This window comes from Vulpes vulpes, chromosome 10, assembly GCF_048418805.1.
Source record: "Vulpes vulpes isolate BD-2025 chromosome 10, VulVul3, whole genome shotgun sequence".
Lineage (NCBI taxonomy): Eukaryota > Metazoa > Chordata > Mammalia > Carnivora > Canidae > Vulpes > Vulpes vulpes.
The window spans coordinates 22,711,456-22,728,350 of NC_132789.1; the positions used below are offsets into that span (position 1 = coordinate 22,711,456).

At 43.2% G+C, this 16,895-nt stretch overlaps 1 protein-coding gene across 2 annotated transcripts in view; it reads right to left on the minus strand.

Moving 5' to 3' along the window:
• Nucleotides 1–11,141, minus strand: part of PITPNB (phosphatidylinositol transfer protein beta) — a 64,759-nt gene extending 53,618 nt beyond the window's left edge. For both annotated transcript variants that reach the window (XM_072723131.1, XM_072723130.1), the window contains exons 1-3: nt 11,050–11,141; nt 6,551–6,581; nt 3,214–3,359 (exon numbers count right to left, since the gene is read on the minus strand). In XM_072723131.1, the coding sequence (XP_072579232.1) occupies nt 3,214–3,359; nt 6,551–6,581; nt 11,050–11,069 (197 nt within the window). In that variant the 5' untranslated portion in view covers nt 11,070–11,141. The remainder of the gene's footprint in view (nt 1–3,213; nt 3,360–6,550; nt 6,582–11,049) is intronic.
• Nucleotides 11,142–16,895: the final 5,754 nt, after the last annotated feature.

Genomic DNA, 16,895 nt, shown 5'->3' on the forward strand with positions numbered 1-16,895 from the left:
ATCTGACTGCCTTGCCCTGTGACTGTTCCCTCCCCTAGACTACAGCAATAGTCAGTCCTGGTTTTTGTTTTTATTACCAGACAGGTTTCTGGTTGTTCTTCTACGTGACACACTCTTGAGATCCATTAGTGCCATTCTCTTTCCTTTGTTCCTTTCCTGTCTCAGGCTTCTCCACGCTCTATCCACAGCGGCCATATTTGTGTGATAAAGCAAGCCAGTGTTCAATGGGCATCAAACAGTCCTTACCATCAAATCAAACCACCTCCCATCCCTTCTCATGGGACACGTGTGCTCATCAGGTCCTGAGTGCTTGCTGTCAGGGGCTTGGGACTGCCTACTTGTGATCAAAAGAGCATGGGATTAGAACCCAGAGAATCTAGGTCACAGTCACCATTTTGTCACTTACTAGCTGTGTGACTTTGGGTAAACATGCATTTTAGTGTCCTCTTAGGTACAACATGTACATTGCCTATTTTTCAGACTGCAATGAGGAGTAAATGAGTGAATGACAGGGTGAAACCAAAGGGTACTGGGAATGATTTCAGCTCCTTCTAGAAATGAAGAAGCCATGAGAACACTGGGAGGCTGGCCTCCAGAGAGTCACGTTTTCTTTTATTTAATCTATTAAAAGCCCAAGAGGAATTCTGAACCTCATCCCCAAATAAGCTCTTCAGAACAATAACATGCCTTGAATTAACCATATTTATATAGCCCTTTCCACTTTAGAGATTTATTATTCATAGCTGGAATGTCAGCTAAATCAGATGTCTCAAAGTATTTATCATTTTTCTAATTAAACAAAAATACAGAAAAGTAAAAAAATAAAAAATAAAAAATTAAATCACCCATAATCCCACCACCAAGAGAAAAACATTAACATTTTAATGAATCTCTTTCTAGGCCTTTTTCTGATTAGTTTTTAAAAATACATGTAATGGGGGCGCCTGGGTGGCTTAGTTGGTTAAGCATCTGCCTTCAACTCAGGTCATGATCCCAGGGTCCTGGGATTGAGCCCTGCATCAGCTCCCTGCTCCTCAAAGAGCCTGCTTCTCCCTCTCCCTCTGCCTACTGCTCCCCCCTGCTTGTACACATGCTTGCGCTCTAATAAATAAAATCTCAAAAAAATTTAAAAAATACATGTAATGTATTGTATACTTTATTTACATATGCATTTAGCAACTAATCTTTTCCATGTAATGACATATCAAACATTCCCCCAATTTCCAACTCTCAGTTTTCAAATGAAGGGTGTTTTGAATATGTTTCACAATTATTCACATATGGACATCATACACCAACAGAAAGTTTCAAAAATCAAACTTTTCTGGTTAATTTTAGAATCTCCAGAGAGAGTTAAATGTTTACAATAAAAAAGTTTTATGCATTAGTAAAATTCAATTAATGAATAAATGTAAAATACTAAAAAATAAAACTAAGTACAAGAAAATCAATACTATGTAGATCATACCATTTAGAATGCCACATTTTTCTCTCAACTGACATTTTTTTTAGATATACTTAGGGTGCTAACAAATGAAAGGAACTATGAATAAGGCAATCTCTATGGATAACTGATTGATCAGATTATTGCCTTCATTCAAACCTGGATCAGAAACAAAGAAACCCTGTGTTCTAGGAGGAAAAAAAAAAAAAACCAAAACCCCACAATAAAATTCAGGATTCTATAAAGTGAGAACCTACCTTATATTCATGTGTCAGTATAAACCAAGCAGTGGTCTTAAATTAAAAAAACAAGAAACAGACTTATCATCACAGCTCATCTACAACTTTAAGAAGCTCTACAAAAACATGGATGTCACTCATTTCAATATGAAGACAATAAAGGCAAGAAAGACCAAAGATCCCTCCTACTTTTAATAAATTAGGGAGACTACTGACAAAAATGGACTCTTAAAAACCATTACTGATCTTTTGCCCTTGGACAAATACTGGTATGCATTTTCTGTTTTAAAATATTTATGCCATGGGCGCCTAGGTGGCTCAGTCAGTTAAGCATCAGACTCTTGATTTTGGCTACGGTCATGACTTCAGTGTTGCAAGATGAAGCCCTATGTCGGACTCCATGCTCAGCGAAAAGCCTGCCTGAGATTCTCTTTCTCCTCCTCTACCCTTCCCCCCTACTCACTCACTTGCTCTCTCCAAAACAAATAAATAAGTAAAATAATTTTTTAAAAAATATTTAAGCCAAAGATAGAGACTAGACAGCCAAACTTTGGAGAATATGGCGGGAAAAAAAAAAACTTTAATAAACCAAAGAGATAAAAACAATGAACAAAAGGTTTCAAGTCACACAAGAAATTCAAATGCTCTACTAATAGGAAAACTCATTCAACTTCACTAATAAAGCAATGCAAATTTAAATAAGACTACTTTTGCACATCAAACTGGCAAGAAAATAAATGGGAGAAAAATATGGAAAATGAACACTACCAAACTCTTGGAGGGCAATCTGGAAGTAGTATCAAAATTTTAAATGAGTATGTCCTTGCAGCAAAATCCCACTTTTATACATTTCTCCTAGAGAAATAGTAACCTAAGGCATGAAGACATGTACAACCATGTTCACAGAAATATTTGTAACCTGCAGAAAGGAAAATATTTATAACACCTAAACTAGCTTATCATTTAGAGAATGATTAAGTCACCTATGCTTTATTCACACTAGGAAATGTCACTCAGCCTTAAAAAGAAGAACATGGACATTAAATAATACCAAAGCAGGGTGTTCACAATGTGAAAAACAAAACCAACTTCAGATCCCTATGTATGGTAGGGTCTCGTTTGTTTCAGAAAACAAAAAATGACACAAGTGATAGAGCTGTATGTTTGTTTTTAAAAATTTATTTGCATATGTACAGAAAATGATCCAGAAGGAGAAACTGTTTCTAGTGTTTCTCCCTAGGGTTATGGCTATATGACAGCAAGAGATAGGGACTAAATTTTTACTTTATAACCTTCCCTGTTGTTTGAATTTTTTATAAGCAGTTGTATCACTTTTATAATTTAAAAATAACCGGAGAGGGGGTTCTCTCAAAAAATTTAAATGTAACATACTGTCACAGTAAAATTTAAAAAGTACTTCAGCACATAACTCAGGAAGTTAGGGATTTACCTGCTCAAAAAGTAACATGGAGAGCTATAGCATCATCTTCAACAGAATTACTAAGCATCAGATGTGAACAATCAGCTTACCTCTTTAGGTGATAGATTTTGTGTGTATATTGTCCCTTTTCTCCATCCTTCTCATAAGGTTCATTTTTTAAGACTTCAATTCCTTCTCCACCACCAGTTTCATTCTTACTAGCTTCTGCAACAGAGTAAAGCTGCCCAACCTGATACTGGAATTTCAGAGCACAGAATTTCATTAAACCAGTAGTACCTGCAGAAATTTCCTATGCTAAAATCTTACCATGTGTGATATAGAAAAGCTTATCCAAACCTATCAGCACATTTGTTTCATATGAAAACATGACTCAAACTAGAAATTAGTATGTTTAGGAAGACTAACCACCAGAGGATCATAGAGTTTCAAGAAACTCTATAATATTTTATGAGATTTCCGTTATTTGAGAAAACTCCGAGCTTAAAGAAAACTCCATACACAGCCTTAGTATGTACTATCCACTTACCAAGAAAACATTGATGCTTGGCCCAACACTTTTGTATAAAAATACATTTGTGTTTTCCATAGCACCTTCACATCTATTTTAGCCCATTTAATTTCACAAAATTCTGGAAAAATTGGGATGCCTGGGTGGCTCAGTGGTTGAGCGTCTGCCTTTAGCTCAGGGCGTGATCCCGGGATCTGGGACTGAGTGCCGCATCAGGCTCCTTGCATGGAGCCTGCTTCTCTTCCCTCTGCCTGGGTCTCTGTCTCTCTCTGTGTGTCTCTCATGAATAAATAAAATCTTAAAAAAAAAAAAAAAAAGAATTCTGGAAAAAAGGTATGAAAGGAATATAATTGTTATTCTGCCAATTAAGAAAACTAAGCAACCAGAATACCAATGTCAATGATAAAGAGGAGGTATATAAAACTAATAGTAAAGCCTGAAAATACAAAGAACTATTCCAGGCCACATTTTAGTAGACCTCTGGAGTCTTCTTTATCATGACATCTGTCTGATGTGTCCAATTTAGCCCTTGTCCACCTCAAGAGAAGTGGTATTGGGCACCCAGGATCAAAACTGTTTATTGTAAAGTTCTCCAGTAAAAAGAAACTGTTTTTGAAATATTTTAAGTGCACAAGAATTACTATAAAAGGCAAGAAAATGTTGGCAGTGGTTTCTATTTCATTTTAAAGTGACCCAGAATTCTCAATGGCCTAAACCAATACCTGTGAGCAGACAATATTGTTCTGTGCCAACGTGGAGCTGCTAAGTTCCAACAAATAATAAAAAGCAAAGTTCTCATGTTCTAATTTGTTCTAGTGACTCAACCATGACACTGTCTCCAATCTCTTAAAATTTGGCTAGATTTCTTCCTCCTGGTGAGGACAGCCTAAAGAAATATTTTTCTTTGTTTTTAAGCATATTTTCAAAGAAAAGCTATCTCTAAAAATGAATCATTCAAAATGAACATTTTGAGACAAAAAAATACAGGTAGTTATAAGCTCAGTAAATATTCATATCTAAAAAGCCCATGTGGATATGACACAATCTTATAGGATAATTTAAATACACATGAACTCAATCACTCAATTTGGGTTTAGGAAGCTAGAACCAAACACATTTCTTAAAAGCAATAAAAATAATTTCTGTAGGGATTTTAGAGTGCAGAGAGGATGTATTTCTTTTCTGGTTTTTGTGATACCACACCAGAGTTAATCTAGTAATGCTACAATCTTTAAGTCCTTTAAAATGTACTTTTCAACATGGTCATATTTTTTTTTTTTTAAATGGGATTAAAATGTCTCTAAATCAAAAGGTAAATTTAATCTCAGTCAGGAACAGAGTAACAAAACTTTACAAAGAAACAACCAAACAACAGCATCCAAAAAAAATGTTATTAATGAATTGATATTTTGTGACATGCCACTGGCCTTTCATTCTCATTTTTAAGACTAATTTAGAGACAGAAGTCATGTTTAGTAGGCCTGAAGAGAAGAAAAAGTTGAGATTATTTTCATTGACAACAACAAGACTCAAAGATTTCAACAAGTTGATCCAACAAACTGAAACCAAAAGAAAAAATTTAACAAAAACAAATGTCAATTTCCACATTCAAGTTCAAACAATCAATTGCACAAGTAAAGCACAGGGGTGTCTGGATTGCCTTGAATATTTTAATATGGGGAAACCTCAGGCACTACTGAGATATATACAGCTATGTTCAAGTCTACTTTAAACTGTGCCAGACAGCTACTCATTTTTAGTTCCTGCATTTTATTATTTTTTTTCCCTTTCTGTCTTCTGTCAGCTGTCACTTCTTAGGTTATCAGTTTGTTTTGTCCCACTTCCAATTTACTGCTTCTAATCTACTGTCAGCTCCAGGAAAACCAGATAACTGAGCAAGTACAAACTGTGTGCAAATTATAAAACGACCCAGCAGGCTTTGTGGGGTTTGCTACACATTTCTCAGTTTCTCTGCTTTTATCCTCCTTCCTGCCCATACCACAGAGAGCTGTAACTGACGGACACACAAGTTCTGAGCAGGTAGCGTATTTCTTTATTATATGCAGATCAAAGGAAACAATAATCTCTGTAAGAGACCATGTCTGGAATACTGTTTTCATTTGAGAGCAACAACTATAACACAAGGGGTAGTGAGACCATCTGGTGAGAAAGTCTAGAGGTCATGTTATACTAGGCCAAATGAACGTGCTGGGAATGTTTAACCCTGTGACCTCATGTAGAGAAGATGGAACAAAAGAACTTGGGGGGAGGAGTGAGAATGGCCAAGAGAAAAAATAAAGGGCTACCATACGCCAGACAGAATAGGCTTATTTCTCACTGCACAAGTGGGAGGAACCGTAAACAGCAAACATTATAGGAAAGCAGGTTTTGGCTTAAAGACAAATGTTTAAAATATCCAACAGTAAACTAGACTGTTTATCTAAAGAGCAAGTTACTTAGCCTTAAAGTGCTTATTTTGAAGCTGGAACCTTCTTTCTCTGGGATATGGTAGCCAGAATTCCTGAACTGGATAGATTACCTTCTTTAGAGCCTTCTGAAACAAGTGAGTGTAACAGAATTCATTTACAATGAATTATCTGTAATACCTCAAATCATTTTGTCACATAAAATGGAATGTAAAGGTAAATAAACACAACGGAAGTATGACTTTAGATTAACATATTGAAATATGGGCAGCCCTGGTGGCTCAGTGTTTTAGTGCTGCCTTCAGCCCAGGGTGTGATCCTGGAGTCCTGGGATCAAGTCCCACATCGGGCTCCCTGCACGGAGCCTGCTTCTCCTTCTGCCTGTGTCTCTGCCTCTCTCTCTGTGTGTTTCTCATGAATAAATAAAATCTTAAAAAAATATACTGAAATAAACGGTGTTGATAAAATAATACAGAAACAAGCAAGACTTACCTCCTGAACAGAACATGGCAAAACCACACGGCTAAAACGACAAAAGAAAAAAATACATCATAGATGAAATATTTTGTTTTAAAACATAGCTCTCTACACTTAGAAGACCTTTTGCTTAAATCCAATGACAGCAAAATACAAGGATGTCATTGTCTTTGCAATGCCTATGGCTCTAAATAAGAATTTTTAAACTGGGGATATAAAACTACCATTTGTGGGTCTCAATGATCACTTCCATAAGTGTCCTCATTGTACCAGGACCCCAAAAACGCAGTTGCAGGCATTCTTGGAGGAAAAAAGGAACAAGAGAAAACTCATCACTGAAAATTGCAGGGTACTGAATATATTATTTTTAGACTGGTCAGGTTGCCCTCATGAAATTTTTAGTATGATTTCATTCACCGTCTATATACTATATGTTTTGTTTTATGATACTTCTCACAGAATATGTTTTGCATCTCATGAATAAATGCTTCCAAAAATTGTTCCCCACTACCCAATTATTCCTGTTTTAGTAAGATATCCCTTAGATATAACAAGGAAAAACTTTATCAAAGGAACTACTTTGAACCTTAGAAATAAAACCTGTTCTAGGGCAGACTCAACACAAGGTCAACTGGTGTTTGATCTTGTCCAAGACTTTGTTACCAGACCAACAAAAGACTGAATGGAGGCATAATGCTCCATATAGTCCGAAAAAGATTATAGTAAATTATTCTATATCACAATACTGTACTTTATCACCAGATTTTTATAGACAAGTACCTTTGCTTATCTCCAGCATAAACTCTGAAAATCCCTGAATATCAACTATCTCATGATAATAGATGATGTCCAAGACTGCAATTTCTTTTTTGGCCTGGTCTTTCTCAGACTTTTCCCTGCTAACCATTAAGGTACCATGCCAGTGTCATGTAAAATTTCATTTTAACTCTCTATTAAAAGGAGGGGAAAAAATCCCACATCATCTTGATTTTCATTTTATAGAAAATTCCCAATAGTTTTTCCTCATCCCACCTTGTCTTCAGTTGCACTGTCCACCCACCCCTCTTTCCCTATTCTCAAACATTTATGCTTGAGTCCTTGATTTCCAACTCGTGTAAAACACGCCTCTAGTTATTCTCCCCTCCTTCACTATCAGGGGTCACTCATCAATGGTTGTCTTTCTGATAATGGTCACCTCAAGACAATAAACATTCTCAAACATCCTGATTACTGTTCCAATAAAAAATAAAATTATACAAAAACCCTCTCATAACCCTAATGCTCTTAACTCTCCTCAGAGCACACATTAACTTGCTCACTGTCTCAGTAACAGAAAATAAACTGGGGCCAAGAGGGTGTGGTGGGGGGTAGGGGCAGACTAAGATATAGGTTGAGAGCATATTCTAGAAGATAAAGAAAGATACAGACAGAGATATATAGGTTAGGAGCATATATTCAGGACCTGGAATGCAGTGATAAAAAATCTATTACATTTATTAGGCAACAAGAAATCCGGGAAGGTTATTCCAAAAGGCAAGTGACATGACTATAGCTAATCAAAAGAAGTCATCTGTAGCTGGTAAAAAACACTGAGAAACAGGAGTGTGGGGAAAAGCCATCTGTGGAGACACTGACCTAGGGTTTACAGACCTGAACCAAGACGATGAACTTTAGAGGAAATTGAAGGGAATAGAGAGGAAAGAGTTAAAGACTTCCCGGAACTTTCACAAAACCAAAGAATCACTGCTGAGTAACTTTAACTGCTCACTACTGGAAGATCCCTATTTTTATATAACAACACTTTCAGCGAAACTTATTTCACAAAATCAAAGTGACTGATTAAGACATTCTGGATGAATGATGAGTCAAATTCTTCAAGATTTACTCAATGAAAAGTAAAAGGAATAGACAGGCTTTGATTGTCTCTTATTCTCAAATCCACATTCAACTTCTCTAACAATTTGAAAATTTTCAAAATTCTCTGAAAATCCTCAGGAAAATAATTTTCCAGATGGAACTAGCAACTATTTCTTTAAAACCAGGACTATACACTAATGGCAACTTCATCTATTGCTTAAGTAACAACTTAAAGGGAACTTCCCCACCCTGAAAAGTCATTTCTAACCTTTCAATTTACGTCACAAACAGATGGCATTTTAAAAGGCAACAAACATTTGCCAAAGTATTTTACAGTTTACCAACATCTTCACATAAGAATGAACTATTCATTGCTCCCAACCAAAAACAATTTTAGAAAGTTGACTTGCAAGTAGGAAGAACCATTTTTTTCATTCAACAACAATGAGCATTTATAGTATGGTGGCCTAGATGCTATGCCAGGTACAAGAAACAAAATAAAAACAGCCTCTTTTTTCAATCTCTAAGAGGAGAAAAAAAAGTCTAGGGAGACATGAAGAGTGAACATCAAGAAATGTAATTTATAACTCCTTAGGGAAAAAAAAATTACACTTGGGCACATTTCAGCATGTGTAACCTTGGTGCAATTAAATTTTTATAATGAAAGTAATGGCTTCCCAAAAAGTATCTTGAACAAATTCCCAATGGGAACTGCTTTCCATGAGTAAGCTTGATATTCCTCACATAACATAACTGTCAAAGGGATCTACTGAACACTTAATTCAGTTTTTAGGAGGGAGGAAATAACTCTAATAAAAATGAGAGATCTGTGATGTAAGATGAGCTCTGCAACTTGCTATGTGACTTGAGCCAAGTCAATTTCCTTCTCTCTTGTTTCCTCCATTTGTCTTACTATCTGCCACCTACCTACATTACAAAGATGTCAGAGTAATAAATAGAACTTTCATGATAGAACATATTGTATAAACCACTTGGAAGAAAACCTTTATATAAATCCAGAGTTCAATACCATAAATTTTAACCAAAAATGTGTCTTTTCTCAGGATCCCTGTCACTAATCACAGCTAAAGTTGTGATTTTTCATTAACTTAACAAGTACTTATTGAACCCTTACTACGTGCCAAGGACTATTCTAAGAATTGGGGATATGGAAGTGAGCAAAATAGACAAATGCATGGAGCTTGGATGTAGTAAGAGAATACATGAAACAAAAAAAAAAGTCACTGTATTGCATGTTAGACGGTGATAATTGCTACTGACAAGGATAATGCAGGAAAGGCAAATACCAAATGGCGGGGGTTGCAATTAGGTCTCTAGAAAGGGACTCCCTAAAAGGTGATACTTACAGACCTGACGGAGGTAGGTTAACGAGATAAAGGAAGAGCACTTCAGAGGAACAGCGAGCAGAAAGGCCCTGCACTGAGCTCCCCCCCCCCACCCCCAAGTAATGAAAGAACCATAAGGAAGCTTGAGATTGAAATGGACACGTGCATGTGCAGGGTAGTAAATGCGATCAGAGCTGAACAGAAAATGGTGTTAAGACCTCGTGGGCTACTGTAAGGCCTTTGGTTTTCATTCACAGCGCAAGTCTCTCTGTAGGGTTTCAAGCAGAGAAGTGACAGGAGTGACTTTTTCAAGTTAAGTTTGAGAACACTAAAGATAAGGCGTCTTAAGATAACTAAATCAAGCCAGAATTTACGTTTAAGAATTTAAAGTTGAGAAGAGCACCTGAAAAACCAAGAACAGGCCACACTAGAAATCCCTAGTTGCCCACAGGATGCTGACGATGGGAACCAGCTGTGACAGCTCAACAATCATGGCTCAACAGATTTCCTGTGACGGTCCCAGTCCCTGCTGGTGGGAAATGCCGTAACTCTTCAATATAAAATCACTCCGTCGGTCTAATGCACCTGAAAGACCCTTCCAGGATTTGACAGGCCACGTATTAACAACTCCTGCTCTCAACCTCGCGAAGAGTGGGGGGAACCCAGTGTTGGCCCCATCTGAAAGATGTGAACACGGAGATCCGAAGCAAGAGTCTCAAAGTCACCCGAGCTGCCCTGGAGAGCGCGGTTTTTCCGAACTTCAGGGCGTCTGCGTCCCACCTCCGGCCCCGACACCGAGGCGGTGTGCAGCGGGCAAGTCCATCTTCCGCGGGTTACAGGTAGGCTCCACCCCACACGACAGATCACTGTCAGAGCCGCCGCGCCTCCCCACCCCCGGGCTCCGACTCGGCCCCCAGCTCGCTCCCCGCGGGGGGCCTGCGGGTGGGCCCGGCCTGGGGCGGGCGGTGGGGCGGTGGGGGTGGGGAGTGGGGAGAAGGGAGAAGGCGGGTCCCAGCGGAAACTCCCGGCCTCGCCTTCCCCAGCCACGCGCTCCGGCCGGACGCAGGCGCCTCCGCCCCGAGGGAGCAGGCGGCGGTGTTGCCACGGCAACGCCCGGGGACGGGGCTGGGGGCGCGCAGCTGGAAGGCCTTCCGGGGCCGGGGGCGCGGGCCGGGGGGAGGGGGCGCGCGCAGGGAGCGGCCAGCCAGCGGCTCGCTCCTTCCTAGGAACAGCCCGCCCGCCACTCCTCAATCAATGGGTTTCCCACCACCGCCGCCGCGTAGCCCCGTTCGCGCCCACCGACCCACTCACAATTCCTTAATCAGCACCATCTTCCCGGAACCCCCTCACAGCTGCCGCCGCTACCACCGCCGCCGCCGCCGCCGCTACCGCCCCTCACGGCGCCTGCGCGGCCCCGCCTCCTTGCCCCCCCACGAACCGCCGCGGCGCCTGCGCGTCCACGCCCTTCCGCCGCGACTCGTCGCGTCAGCGCGCGCGAGGGGCTGGCTCCTCCCCCGCCCCGCGCCCCACCCTGGGCTGGCGAGGCTTGCACTGAGGCTGCGCGGCTGGCTGAGCCGGCGGGAAGGGGGGAGGAAGGGTGCAGCTTCTACTGCGGCTGCGCGCGCCGGGCGCGCGATCGCTCCGCCCCTTCTCGCGGGAGCCCCGCCCCCCCGTCGAGGTCCCTCGGGGCGAGAGTGGCGCCTACGCTCTCTGGTGAGTTTTCCAGTCGGTTCCCTGGGAGCAGTTTCCCGCGAGCGAGCCGCGCTCGACTTCCTCGCCTCCTGCTCTCCTTGAGCTCTCGTTCCAGGGCCCGTGTGAGAGACTTGGGGCGGGTGGGGGAGGCCGCGTCGGGTTCCGTGGGACGGAGGCTCACCTGTGCGCGCAGCCCCAGGGCCGCTGCTCCCCGGCTCGGGCCCGCCGAGGCCCCCGCGAGCGCCCGGCGCCCGAGAGGGACGTCACGGGAGGAGCGCCCGCCCCTGGCGACGAGCCCCCCCCGGGGATGGGGGTACACGGCCCTGGAGAGGGGCCTGGGTGGGAGGAGGCTCGGCAGCCGCTTGAGCACCCAGGGACCCTCCCTCCACGCACACCCAGGCTGCAGCCTGCCCGGTCCACGGGGCGGACCTCGGGATGAGTGGTGGCTGGGGGGAGGGGGGGACCTCGGGATGAGTGGTGGCTGGGGGGGGGACCTCGGGATGAGTGGTGGCTGGGGGGGGGACCTCGGGATGAGTGGTGGCTGGGGGGAGGGGGGGACCTCGGGATGAGTGGTGGCTGGGGGGGGGACCTCGGGATGAGTGGTGGCTGGGGGGGGGACCTCGGGATGAGTGGTGGCTGGGGGGAGGGGGGGACCTCGGGATGAGTGGTGGCTGGGGGGAGGGGGGACCTCGGGATGAGTGGTGGCTGGGGGGGCGGGGGACCTCGGGATGAGTGGTGGCTGGGGGGAGGGGGGACCTCGGGATGAGTGGTGGCTGGGGGGGGGACCTCGGGATGAGTGGTGGCTGGGGGGGGACCTCGGGATGAGTGGTGGCTGGGGGGAGGGGGGACCTCGGGATGAGTGGTGGCTGGGGGGGGGACCTCGGGATGAGTGGTGGCTGGGGGGAGGGGGGGACCTCGGGATGAGTGGTGGCTGGGGGGAGGGGGGACCTCGGGATGAGTGGTGGCTGGGGGGGCGGGGACCTCGGGATGAGTGGTGGCTGGGGGGAGGGGGGACCTCGGGATGAGTGGTGGCTGGGGGGGGACCTCGGGATGAGTGGTGGCTGGGGGGGCGGGGGACCTCGGGATGAGTGGTGGCTGGGGGGAGGGGGGACCTCGGGATGAGTGGTGGCTGGGGGGAGGGGGGACCTCGGGATGAGTGGTGGCTGGGGGGGGGACCTCGGGATGAGTGGTGGCTGGGGGGAGGCGGGAGGGGGGGACCTCGGGATGAGTGGTGGCTGGGGGGAGGGGGGGACCTCGGGATGAGTGGTGGCTGGGGTGGGGACCTCGGGATGAGTGGTGGCGGGGGGGAGGCGGGAGGGGGGGACCTCGGGATGAGTGGTGGCTGGGGGGAGGGGGGGACCTCGGGATGAGTGGTGGCTGGGGGGAGGGGGGGACCTCGGGATGAGTGGTGGCTGGGGGGGGACCTCGGGATGAGTGGTGGCTGGGGGGGGACCTCGGGATGAGTGGTGGCTGGGGGGGGACCTCGGGATGAGTGGTGGCTGGGGGGGGACCTCGGGATGAGTGGTGGCTGGGGGGGCGTGGGAGGACCTCAGGATGAGTGGTAGCTGGGGGCGGGGGACCTTAGGATGAGTGATGGCTGGCTCGGGGAGTGGGCTGCTTACTCACTCACTCTGCCAGGCACGGTTCTAGGCACCGGGGGTACATCTGGAAACAAAACCACGAAACCCTCAAGGTCCTTGACCTCCTCTGGGAACAAATCAGTTAGGGTTTGGCTTAGGGGTAAGCGCTATTCCATGAATAAGCGAAAAAGGGTCATGGAGGGAGCAGAGTCATCGAGGGAAGGACTGTGGAGGCTGTGCATGATGGAATGATGGAGCCCGCCGATAGGATGGCTGGGCCTGGGGGGGGGGGGGGCACTCCAGTTCGAGGAAGATAGCCTCCTAAGCCAGAATAAGCTTGGAGCATTGGAGGGATGCGGGGAGGGTAGGTGTAGCTAGAACATCTTCAGTGAGGGACAAGGATAAACGGGGACTAAAGAGGTCATCAGGCCACAGTAAAGAATAAGAATTGTATTCTGAGAACTATGGGAAGCTGTTAGAAGATGGTTAGAAGAATAAACCAACGTTTAAAATGTTCGATACAGATCTGCGTGGTGTATCTGGTGCTAGAACACACTTAGTGGAGTTAGGGGCTGCCTCCAAAGTAATAGAAGTGAAACATTTACCAAAACGCTAGAGATTTCCTCCTAAGGCAGTATCTGGGTATCATTTCTGTGATGTGTGAAGCACTTTGGTAGTTATTATCATGGCTACGATTCAAGGAAATATGCCCTTTCAGGAGGTTAGAAGCTGGGAGCAGCTTCCATTGATTGGGCACCTGTCTTATGCCAAGTACTGCGCTAGGTAACAGAGATGCCTTATCTCATTTCATCCTTAGAGCAAGGCGATGAGATGAGCATTTTAGCAAGCTTTAGAACGGAAAGAAGATGAGGTTCCGAGAGCCAAATTAGGTGACCTATACAAAGGTTAACTCAGCCAACTTGTTTAACAGAACCAGGCTTCAAATCTGGATTTTTAAAACTTCAGAATCTGGTCTTTCTACTACATTGACTTTTTTTTTTTCTTTTTAGAAAAAAAAATAGGAAGTTGGGGCTTACAATCTTTATGACAAATAATTATCTATTATGAGAAGAAGAAGGTTATGGTAAATATAGAAGTTACTTAGTGAGAATAAAGAAGGTATGAGTTTGAATGGTATGCCCCTGTTTAGGTGTGTAATATATATATAGAGAGAGATAGAGAAGATACTCTTTTTTTTTTAAAAAAAAAGATTTTATTTATTTATTCATGAGAGACACACACAGAGAGAGGCAGAGACACAGGCAGAGGGAGAAACAGGCTCCATGCAGGGAGACCTTGGACTCAATCCCGGGTTTCCAGGGTCACGCCCTGAACCAAAGGCAGGCGCTCAACCGCTGAGCCACCTGGGCTGCCCTATTCTTTAAGGTCTGGAGGTAATATTAATTGCCAAACTTCTAGAAGTAGTCATTCTATGTCATCATCTCTCCCGAAATGTTCTGCAGGCTGAAAATACAGCTTTGAAAACTTCGTGGATGAATTTGTGGTTGGCATGCTTTATCATTCATTTAGAAAAATTAGGATGTTGGATAAATTTCCCTGAAGTCTTCCCTTAAAGTGTTTGTTAATTCCATTGTCTGCATAGCACATTTGAGTTAGCACTCAAATGTTTGTAAAATAAAGAGTGTGCTAGATGGAGCATAACTGAACCAGTATACAGTATGGATATTGTTTCCCTTTGCCATCCAAAGATTTATATTAAAACATTCTGGTGCCCCTGGTTGGTTCAGTCAGTTAAGCATCAGACTCTTGATTTAGCTCAGGTCATGATCTCAAGGTTGGCAGATGGAGTCCACTTGGGATTTTCTCTCTCCCTTTGCCCCTCATCTCCCTTCTTGCACTCTCGTGCTGTCTTAAAATAATAATAATAACATATGTAAAACATTCAATACAAACCACAAGGATAAATTTAGAAAATAACCAGTGTAGACATATTTATTGAGGGAAAGAAACATACTAGTTCAAAATTAGCAAGGTTGATAGAAAACATGAAATCTAGATATTGTGCTTTATATCTGCTTAGGAGATAAAAGTGGCAGAATGAGAGAATATTGAAGAGGACAAGAGAGCAGCAAAGACATGAGCCATTACCCCAAAATGAGAAAGAAGGACATACAAAGAAAAAGACCGTTACAAATAAAAAATAAACTAATGGATTGTGTGGCACATTCTTATTTTAAAACTAAAGATGTTAGATTTTGTGCATTTTTCAAATAAAGACATAACTTATTAATAACTCTTTCTGGATATAGAAAAAAAATCCAACATCTTTTAAGCCTGATGTCTCATTTGTTCTAACTTTCAGCCCTCAACAAAGGTAACCTTTACACACAAGATGTACAATTGAACTTAACTAATTCTACATGCCTTGTATAATCACCAATCTCATTTCTTGTATCATTCTGGAGCAAAGAGCTCATTGTAATAATAATGATAGATTTATTGAGGCAAATCAAAAGATCTCTGACCATGAGTGATATTTGGAACACATGTCCTTGTTGATAAAGTCCACCTCTGGTCAAAGAAATTCAGGTGTTCTTTCAAATATAATTCAGTTTTCCCCCCTTTTTCTTTTTTTCCTAAAGCAAACGTTCTTAACCAAAGGCTTTTTGGTGGGTGTTCTCAGGGAATCTGTGAACTACTGAAATTATATAATTTTATGTCCATTTTTCTTTGGGAGAGATCTGTAACTTATATTTGCTTTGCTCAGTCTACCTTTTGCCATCCTATTTTACCTTCTTCCCATTCTAGATTATCTTGCTTGAGACTATTTCTATGAAAACTAGAAATATTTCTAAGAATGCTTCAATTTTGTCAAGCCTTAGGGCATCGGTCATAATATTATACCATTGCTGGGGACATAGAATTGGGCTTTGCGGTAGAAAACCCTTGGCCTGAATGCAGGCTCTGCCACTTGCTGGCTATATACCTTGAGTAAATTATTTAATCTCTCAGAAATACTATCTATACAAGGAATATCTGTAACAGATTCATGAGGAATAAAAGTTATGAAGTGTATAAAGAATTTACCTGGGGATCCCTGGGTGGCTCAGCGGTTCGACGCCTGTCTTCAGCCCAGGGCGTGATCCTGGAGTCCCGGGATCAAGTCCCGAATCCGGCTCCCTGCATAGAGCCTGCTTCTCCCTCTGCCTGTGTCTCTGCCTCTCTCTCTCTCATGAATAAATAAAATCTTTTTTTTTATTATTATTTATTTATGATAGTCACAGAGAGATAGAGAGAGAGGCAGAGACACAGGCAGAGGGAGAAGCAGGCTCCATGCACCGGGAGCCCGATGTGGGATTCGATCCCGGTCTCCAGGATCGTGCCCTGGGCCAAAGGCAGGCGCCGAACCGCTGCGCCACCCAGGGATCCCTAAAATCTTTTTTTTTTTTTAAAGAAATTTATCTCTTAGACGCAACCTGATACATAATAGGTGTTCAATGGGAATTATTTAAAAGCATACAGCTTTCAGAGAGCAGAACGGTAAATTCATGTATAATTAAATTCCTCCCATCCATCTCCTTTCATCCTTAGAGGTAGCTGCTATCATTAATCACTGTTCATCATAATGCATAAGTATGCATATATGTATTCATATATGCATGTATGTATTCATAAATGACTATAGTAACTTGCCCTTTCACCTGCAGAGCATAATGCAAATTTCTGTTCTATATCATCACCAACATTGGGTATTTTCAGATTTTTTCATTTTTTGCTGCTTTTGTTGGTTTTAGAATGCTATCTGGTATATTCACTTGATATTTCCCGGTGGGGTGAGGATCTCCATGCTTACTCTCCATGTTTTTATTTGCTCATTTTCCTAGTTTTTTTTTTCTGCTTTTGATGTATAGAAGAATATATACA